The sequence below is a fragment of the Polyodon spathula genome, chromosome 23, assembly GCF_017654505.1.
Source record: "Polyodon spathula isolate WHYD16114869_AA chromosome 23, ASM1765450v1, whole genome shotgun sequence".
In the NCBI taxonomy this organism is placed as follows: Eukaryota; Metazoa; Chordata; class Actinopteri; order Acipenseriformes; family Polyodontidae; genus Polyodon; species Polyodon spathula.
This window is the reverse complement of record NC_054556.1, coordinates 19,146,225-19,156,303: the sequence shown is the minus strand read 5'-3', so window position 1 is coordinate 19,156,303 and position 10,079 is coordinate 19,146,225. Positions and strand designations below refer to the sequence as shown.

Genomic DNA, 10,079 nt, shown 5'->3' with positions numbered 1-10,079 from the left:
ATAATAATAATAATAATAATAATAATAATAATAATAATAATAATCTATCAAAATGAAATTGTATTTTTTTTAAATAGTAATTATTGAATAAGTCGAGTATGTTTATATTATGTATACTATCTTATTATTTAATATCACAATATAATTATTGTTTAGTAGTAATAGAGCAGAATAAATGTATTTATTATTTGGAATCAAAACAAAAGTCTTTTTTTTCATATTATTAGATGTTTGTTCTTTACTTCTCGCTCTTCTATTTGTCGATTTATTTGTTTTACAGCTCAGAACATTAAACGCAACATTTATAACACAAATCCATTCAGTTAAATGTGTATTCTTATTTTTTTTTATATTGTCTGAGATTACATACTGAAGAACAACAACAAAAAAAGAAGATACATATGTTGAAGGGATATACTGCAAGGCTTTAGATTGTAAGTTAACAAAAAAGACGCTGACTTATGAAACACACTTGTCAATCTCTGTCATGTTTATAAACATTTACGATAAACACCGGTTTAAATAATAATAATAATAATAATAATAATAATAATAATAATAATAATAATAATATAATAATAATATTTATTAAATGTTACATTGTGTTAAAGTTTGGTTGGCAATAAAAATAAATAAATAATCTCTTGTACTCGGCTAAATGGCCGATCATTTTGAACATAGATATTTGGTGCATATTGCAAAGTAAGATTTTAAATTAAATTCAAATATTCCCATTAAAAGCGAGAACAGTTGGCACGTGGTGTATGGGTGTGTGTCAGATGTACACGGCACCAATTGTAATATGGGTTTAAATGCTACAGAGGATCGACCTTTAATGAAAAGCACACGAAAGCGTGTAGAATAGCGAGGCACGTTTATCTCACGTTGGGTGCAGTAGCTCGTAGCCGGCCGTGTGTTTTTTAAGCGCAGTGTTCTCCGGCACTGGGTCTCACTCTGCGGGCTCGTTTGAGTCCGCGGCTCGGCGCTGGGGTTGTGAGCTCGGCTCGTGTGCGGTCTCAGGGGAGCGCAGGGTCACGCCTGCGCTGGTACCAGCTGCTATAGTACAGGACTGATTAAGCCTCTCTGTGTTCACGCTGACAGCCAAGGCACAAATCACAGGATGATTTATTCATATCAGACAGACAGAAGAGCCTCCATCAGAAATATGTCAGCTAGATAAATCTTCATATCGCTAATTGGTAAGATAGGTGGCTGTGTTATACCAATTATATTAACACAGAACACATTGTCTCGATAAACTATATAGTACATTTGGAAGTGTGTTTGCATGGAAGGGTGATTAACCAATAAAAACCTTAATTATTAAAAAAAAAAAAAAAAAAAAAAAAAACATTCTAAAATAAATCGTCATGATTTATCAAGTACTGTACCACAAAAATAATGGCACAGCTGCTTCCTGATTCCTAATGACTTCCTGGTGGTTGAACTGCAGCTGGATCACAGGATTGAAGAGGAATCGGCAGCAGTTTTAATCAGAGGCATTATAGTTGTCCAAAATTCCCAAATTTAAATGATACATAACCAAGCAATGAACCAAAACATCTTCAGCGCAAGAAAGGGGGGCCCAGTGATAAAGAACTGGTTAGCACTCCTTTAATGAAATGTGAACTGTGGTTTGTGTGCTTTTTTATGGCTCATTTCACTGTATTTTGATGATGTTGCGTATTGTTAGTGGGTCTGTAAAATCGCTGGGGGACAACACTGCCTGGATTAATACAGAGTTATAGAGTGGCGCTATTAAGATCCATTACTGTGTGGATTATTAAAATAGCTCTCACTGTCAGTGCTGATATGTTATAGACCTAAAGACAGGTCTTTGTCTAGCAGACAAACATTTCAGCATGTGAGACATTGAAAAAGACATGACATGCTTATCCAATAGCAAACGTCGACAAACTGACATAGTGGAAGGCAATGGCTGCAGAGGACATTTAAAATGCAGCAGTATTGAGCAGGGAATTACCCAGGAAGAACCCTATCAAGAACGACTACAAAAGTCTAGGGGTGCCCACCATTTCATTTTAACCACTCTGTATCAGTACACTTCAACAGTGAGGGCACAAAATATTCCACAAGTAACAATAAGACTCGGTAGGTATTTCCCAGTACTAAACTGCTTCAGTTAAATTCATTTTAGTGGGCAGAATGGGTGACAATAATTCATTTGTCAGCATTTCCTTAATTAGTGTGGTTTAATTGAGCTGCACGAGCCCAGAGGCTACAAGACAGAGAGTGAGAGATGAAATGCAGGTTATTATTCGGTGGATATTAATCATGACCAGTACAAGCGACTGCAGCTTAGAGTCATGCGCACAGATAGAGTTGGGAGCCAGGTGAGGGAGGCAGGGCTAGAGAAGAGGCGGGACCGGGGAGAGAGGCGGAGCTAGAGAGGAGGTAGGGCTGGGGAGAGAGGCGGGGCTAGATTTGGATTAAAAAGCTTTGAAATGCAATGTCGGGGTTGGAGTTGCAGTTGTTCCTGTCATAGTTTACTGATTCACTGCTTTCTGCCTGCAGTGTTCCTCTCAGCGGCCGTGTCGGCGGAGGTGAAATGCGGGAATATTTACAAGGGCTTCTCGGACTGCGTTCTGAAACTGGGGGAGAACATGGCGGCCTACCAAGAGGAGCAGGAGCCAGAGCAGGGGTTGCAGGCGGTGTGCAGGTGAGGAGGGGAGGGGGAGAGGTGGGCTGTGACTCCAGGCTAATCCAGGCCACAGTCAAGGTAGAGACTGCGGGCACTTTCAATACTATTAATCTCTGTGAGAAACCATCTGTCAAAATTCAAGTGCATCTTATCTTATGTGCAGATCCCAACATGCAACATAGTTCTAAAGCTGAACAAGCACTCTTTCTGCTTCTTGGTATTTCATGAGTATAATCTTTGTTCTCTTGTTATCAGAGATGTCATCTCATGCAGATTGGGGAGAGGAAGCAGTAAAGCTGAGCAGCTGTGTCTGTTCAATATAATAAGTGAAAACCTGCACAAGAAGGATTAATACAGTTCACAGGGCTGTACCAAGTCAGGGTGTGAGTGGCTTGAAGCCAGCCTCTGGCAGTGTAGTGAGCAATAGCCTGGCTATTTAATAGGTAATTACAGTGAGTAGGAATACTAAATAGGGTATTTGTGTAAGGGGAGAGCAGGGGAAGCAGATTATGCGGAAATCCAAAGAGCTACTGTAACTCCTAAGGGCAGGAACACAGGCATGGCAGAATAATTGATGTGTTTCTCGCTGCAGAACATAATGAAATTCATAGCATTCATATGTGTGTGCTTGTTGTTCATTGCAGTGGAATATTTCCCTGGAGTGCTGGAGAATAGCTTGTACCTGTAATTTAATCACAGATTGAATGGAGGCTGGTTTAGCATGTGTGTGTGTGAATAGAGTGAGTCGGATGACTGCAAAGTAACTTCACAAGAGGCACAGTGCATCCAGACAGTCTCATGTGGAAACCTGCGTGCTGCTAGCTCCTGTTAAATTAGGAGCTCTCAAACACATTCCACTAAATCTCATCTAATAGTATTGCCATGGCATGGGTTTCACAGATATACTAAATGTGTATTTAATTTTTGTAATAGTAATTAAAAAAAAAAACATTCTAAATGGTTTTTCCGCTTTCTACAACCCCCAGAAGCATCTCTGATTGGTCTGTCAGTAACCAGTCGCTGCTTTCCCTATAACTAGTTTTCGATAGTCACAGCATTCCCACATGTTGGAAAGTTTGGCATTAAAAGATGTGTGTTGGCCACACCTATAACTGCTAATATCTCAAACTATTTCAAACTCCTGCAGACAAACGGCCCCTTCTACTTTGAGCTCTGACCCAGGATGAAGCCATGTGACTTTTTGGTTTGCGGATGATAAAAACCTAACTCTTTAAGATACTGGCTTCATACTCAGCACACAGCTCACAGTCAAGTTCAATCCTGTGTTTCGTATAAGAAACATGAACCCCTTCATGCTGATTATTTTATAAAGCTGCCCGAGCAACAGTTACCATTTTCAGAAACCCTTTCTCTGCGACATGACCTCATTATTGATATACAGATCACACTTTTTGACATAGTGTCTTTATAATTGGTCCACAGCTGTATTTTATGATTCTCTCATTAATATCATTCTGTTTCAGGGATGGTGATATCATAATTTGAAGCGCCAGTGTATAATTTACATAAAAGAAAGTCATGTTGATGCCAATTGTTGCTGTTCTCTTTTCAGCCACTGGGAGGCGTTCCACGTATGTGCCACCACAGCCCTGTCAGAGTGCCAGGAGGAGGCAGGGCATATCTGGGAGACCTTGAAGGAAGAGTCCAAGAAGATCCGCTTCCAAGGCAGCCTCTTCGACCTGTGCAGCCCGAACGGGGCTCCACGACTGGGACCACTAACAAACTACCTGTCCCTCCTGCTGCTGGTGCTCCTCCCCACTGCAATCACCTGGCTGTCTCTATAGAGACTGCAGCAGCCAGCCCATACAGACATGGCCTTGAGAATGGAAGAACACCCCCAGATTCAAAGTGGAATCTTCCTTTCCCCCATAGGAGCTGGGTAGCACAGCTCACTCAACACAGCCCGGGAGGGGTCATTCTGATTCATTCCGCTGTAAACAGGTTCACTCCCAGACAATCAGTGTCCTTTTGAGAAAATACTATTGTATACTATAGGATTGGTAAATACTATAGCCCCACTCATTACAAAGATAAATATGCATTCTGTAGATGTTTGCCATTGCTGTAGCATACTCTAGTATTTTGTTTAAACTGTTGGGGACTTTGGTTTAGGGAAGGGGGGGGGGGGGTCATTTAGTCATTCCCAAGTGGCATGAGCCTGCATGAGATGGTGTTCTTAATGAGAGAGTGAGATTAACCCTTTGCCTGTCGTGGAATGGCTCTGATTAGTAGTTTAGGATGGAAAAAAATGTCTGTATATTTATTTATAAACGTATTGCTGTGGAAATAATTGTTATATTTACATTAACATTCTAAGTTGCCAGAGCATAATTATTTATTTTTTTATTTAGGAAAAGCAAGTTGCCTTTTGGTCTGGAATGCACTCCTTGTTGGTGTATGACCATGATAAAAAAAAACAAAAAAAAAACGCTTTGCTAAACATGATCACTATTGGTAGAAGTGACCTCTGTGAGAGTAGATGTATTTATGGAGGCCAGTCTTATGAGTTTTTTTTATATTTAAAAAGTGTTACTTGTCAAGTACTCGCACTTCCAACATCATTCTACACAATGCCACTGGCATTAGAGGCTTAATAATATGTTTGACAGAAAGGAAATTAGAGTTCAGCTCGAAATGCAAAGAATAAATATTTCAGTCTTCAGCAGATTCAGACATCACACACTCTTCATTCTTTAACTGCCAAACAAGACCAGAATGTCAGCTTTACATTTTTGTAATGCTCCACACTTGGAATTCTGGGTCTTGTAGTCTCCATTGCACAAGACCATGCTTTATTAATTAAGGAGAATTTACACTTTGTAAATCAGCCACTGCTATTTCAAAAGTGTTGTTGCAGATAGGGACCTCCAACATATTTTCAGTGTTATGAAAACTTAAAGCCATACCCATCTCTTTGACCTGTGACCTAATTAGAGATGTACGAATATACTAATGTCATGATATGATGCCTATCGCGATATGCAGGTCACGATGTGACCTGTATCACAGTATGATAGTATCACGATGCATGTGATGGTCCTGATGGGTTACTTGCATGATGCTTTAATAAGATCACATGATAATTCAGTGACAGTTTTGTTAAAAGACATCAATGGAGTGAGATGGGGAGAGTATGCATTCATACCACCTGTGAAACACTTACTGTTCATTCAAGAACCACATGGTGAACTACAATGAGCTGTGTGGTGCTTTTAGTCTTGTATGGCGATACAAATGATACGGACCTCTATTACAATAAGATATATCACATAAAGAAAGTAGTATGATTCATCAATAAACGATAAATCTACGCCTCTAGACCTAATATGGCTGCCATGTTGTTGTGACTTTTTGGCATCTGGATAAATAAATACCAAATGAAAAAGCTGTGAGAGACTGGCTTTCCATTGTGTAAATAAGTATACTACTTGATTATCCAAGTTCCATTAGGGGTGTTGGCCAGTAAACGTCCATAACGACAGGGCGGCACACAACACTTCCCCTTTGATCTTGTCGATCTGTGAGATTGGAGGCACAACATAAGAGGGTAGAGCCTGGGAGCAAACCCACAACCTTGCACAACGCAAGCGAACGTCTCAGCCGCTATGGAAAAGAACCAAGCTGGTTTGCATTTGTGATCATAGAGTTTTTAATCTCATCTCCCCGACAGGGGGCAGAAACCTATACCAGCTGGCATAACACGACACTACCCGTTACACAGGCATAGATGTGAATAGAAGGAGCCCAGCAGCATGATGTCACAAAGCAGTTTAAGAAAGCGGCTGCAGCATTGTTCTGGAGATTATTATGAGTGGCAGCAGAGATCAAGATCACTTGCTAATCTCAATACCTGCCACTTTGTTAATGGAGAATGATTACAAGAAAGTTACTGTTAACTTCTGTTTGCAGCACGTTAATAAAAAGCATGTTGCAGAGCCATGTATTCTATGATCCAAGTGGCATCTCATTAGTTTTGTTAATTCTATCGAATAAAGTGATCCACTATGACCTAACAAACTTTATAACAAAGTCTGAATCTCAAACTGTTCGCAGACCACAGCATTACCAGCAGGACAACATCATGGATCTGGAACCAATACATCACAAGAGTCTTGATATGGTAGCGGACTGTCTGGTATTGCTATGACCTGGAATGGGTTTGCAGTATTTATTTGTTCATACTATTGTGATACCATTGTCATGTCAAAATATGAAAGTGTTACCACAGTGATACCACCCCTTAAAATGGAACACATTCATTGCTGTAAAAACAAACCCTGTTTCTTCATAGTTACCCTGAATGTGGTCAGAGATGCAATCCACTGGAGTCCCTCATCCCTGATCCATTCTGTGGGGTGAAGATACACTTTGGGGGGTCCATAATATTGCCATGATGTCAAGTACCCTGGTCTAATCCCATGCGGAATTTAAAAAAAAAAACACAACAGGACCCAAAAATGCGTTATTTCACTTTATTATTATTTGTTGAATCTGTGTTCCTTAAAAATGTGGACTAAATGCATGGTTTGTCTTGAAAAGTATTAGAAACATAGAAATCTTTTGTTGCGGTATCCTTTCTAGAAATGCACTGGCACGGCAAACGGAGAAATCTGTAGACACTCCACAAGGACAGGATTGTCCAGACCGCCCAGACATTCAGTAAAGTACATTGATCAGGATTGTTTCAACCGTGAATCGAATCAAGTAGTGTGAATGTTCGTCTACGTGCCGTTCACCTTCACACGAAGGCTGTTGTCTGTTTTCCATCTTCACATTCAGTTTAGATATGAGGTGATGATGATGGCTGCATCTATTTTAATGATCCAAACCATGGCAGAGCTTGATACCGCCAATCTTGAACTGTATTTGACCTTCCAGAGCTAACATATAGTGTTGACACACTTTATAACATTGATTGCTACATACAGTGCAATTACAGTGACGTCAATGGGAAGGCATTTTGATTCTGCCACTGTTTGAATTATGAAAATAGAACCACCGTGTCTCTGGAAAGGATGTGGCACCTTGCCAAGGAAAACAAACAACTTCTGGTTACTACTGAAAATAATATTACAAAACAAAATCTTTACGTTCTAATGAATGTAATATAAAAGGTATATGTAATCCTAAACAAAATGTATTTATTAAATATTTCTATTATACATGGGTTTGTGTGTTTGTATTATGGGTGTGGGTGCTGTAAACATGAGCAGAGGCTATACATAACATATACAGTAAGCTCCTCTGATGTGCAGGACCTCTTCTGATAGCATAAACACATTTTATTTGTCTATGAAAATTAAGTTTATTAGAAAATGTAATATTAATCTCTCATTAAACTCAACTAGCAGGGTATGTTTTTGGTATTTTTGTTTCTAATTATTTGGGGAAAAGAAAAGTGTTATACATCCTCACGTAATGCTACAACTGTTTAAATAACAGACCTGTCATTGTTATTTTCAATGTTAACATCCTGATAACTTTTTACGCTTATAATTTGAAACTCTGTTGCAAAGGTCTTTTCAAAATGTCCGCTCTAGTGCACTACTAGTGTCAGGATTACTGCCCAAACTGTCAAACAGGCAACACAGCGATAACGATCCATGATGTGATACAGAACAGAAAAGCTAGACCACTTATTGTTATGTTTTTTTATTTTTTATTTAATCCTCCAGTGATTTAGAGGACAGATCTCAAACCCCAGTGGACTAGAGTGACCATTTTGAAAAGAGCTTTGAAACAGACTTTAAAGTTATAAGTGCAAAAAGTTGTCAGGTTGTTAACAATTAAATAAAATATGACAGGTATGTTATTTAAACAATTGCAGCAACATGTGGGGATGTGTAACGCTATATTTATTTAACCCTGCTACTTACTCTTTAATATAGTAGAGAATCTCAAAGAACACTCTTTAAAATCAAATTGTTCATATTAATTTGTTCATATTAATCTGCCCTATGTAGTTCAATATTTAAATACAATTTTTAAAAAAACCAAAAAAAACCCAAAACACCAGAATCTCTCACTCCAGTCCCGGTCCTGGGGGGACTAGTCCACTCCAGCTTTAACAGGTAAAATGAGATAATTAACCACTGCAGGGTCTGGTTGGAGGTTTAATTGTTTCAATGAAACAAGCTAGACCAGGGTTGGAACCAGGACAGGTGTGCTGTGCACCTGCAGGTGCAACGATGAATCCTGAGAGTTTGATGAATGTTATTATGAGCTGTGTGTGTGTGTGCAGTGCAATGATGAATCCTGCTAGTTTCATGAATGTTATGCAATGATGAATCCTGCTAGTTTCATGAATGTGAGCTGTGTGTGTGTGTGTGCAGTGCAATGATGAATCCTGCTAGTTTCATGAATGTTATTATGAGCTGTGTGTGTGTGTGTGTGTGTGCAGTGCAATGATGAATCCTGCTAGTTTCATGAATGTTATTATGAGCTGTGTGTGTGTGTGTGTGTGTGCAGTGCAATGATGAATCCTGCTAGTTTCATTAATTTTATAAGGAGCTGTGTGTGTGTGTGTGTGCAGTGCAATGATGAATCCTGCTAGTTTCATTAATTTTATAAGGAGCTGTGTGTGTGTGTGTGTGCAGTGCAATGATGAACCCTGAGAGTTTGATGAATGTTAATGGGATGCAAAAAGCTCTTGTGGAAAACTGTACTGAAGCTAGTTAAAAAGTTCTTCTGCAGACAGGCTTGTGGATGTGAAGCTCGCTGAGATTGAACTTTCTATTCAACCTCTGCACCTACTGGAGCGGGACAAGATCAACCCTGTTCTGTTCTAAGGACTCAGTGAACCCCTCCGTTTCATAATGTTTTCGGCAATGCTTTGCTCTCCATTTCAATTTCACACGTCAGCTTTTCAACAGGGATTGATTGAGCCGACTCCTGGATTAATGCTTCAGGCAGCCCAACGGCAGCGTTTGATGTATGAATTTAGGGAATGGTCACAATCAGCAAGCTATTAATCTTCATTGCCGATCGAGCTTCAGCAAACAAACAGATGCTGTCAGATTTATGTGTCGCTGCTTCTCTGTGAGCAGCGATTATTCACCTTAGCCAGTCTCCCAAGACCATATTCAGGGGCAGCTGGTTAACAGCATTTGCTTGCTTGCTGAACTCCCAGTCTCTTATGAATTGCACTTCCCTTCTTCTGGATGAGGTGCGTCTCAGTTCCCCTCCCTCACGTGACACTGGCACAACAGCAATGCCGTTCATCCCATCGGTTTAATGGGCTGAAGCCAGGCTGTGCTATGATTGGCTTAAAAAAGTGTGGGTGGAGCGCAACCGATTAGCAACCGATTAGCGAAGCAGCACGACTGGTTCTTCTCAGCAGAGTTGCCAGGTCAGAGGTTTACACTGCAGATCTAGAAGGTTTTATGTTTCTGCTCAG

At 39.8% G+C, this 10,079-nt stretch overlaps 1 protein-coding gene across 1 annotated transcript in view; it reads left to right on the top strand.

The window, feature by feature from the left end:
• LOC121297763 (neuritin-like) overlaps positions 1-7,756 on the top strand; it is an 11,660-nt gene extending 3,904 nt beyond the window's left edge. Inside the window, exons 2-3 of the mRNA XM_041224258.1 lie at positions 2,536-2,680; positions 4,236-7,756. Of these exons, the coding sequence (XP_041080192.1) occupies positions 2,536-2,680; positions 4,236-4,467 (377 nt within the window). The 3' untranslated portion in view covers positions 4,468-7,756. The remainder of the gene's footprint in view (positions 1-2,535; positions 2,681-4,235) is intronic.
• The last annotated feature ends 2,323 nt before the right edge of the window (positions 7,757-10,079 follow it).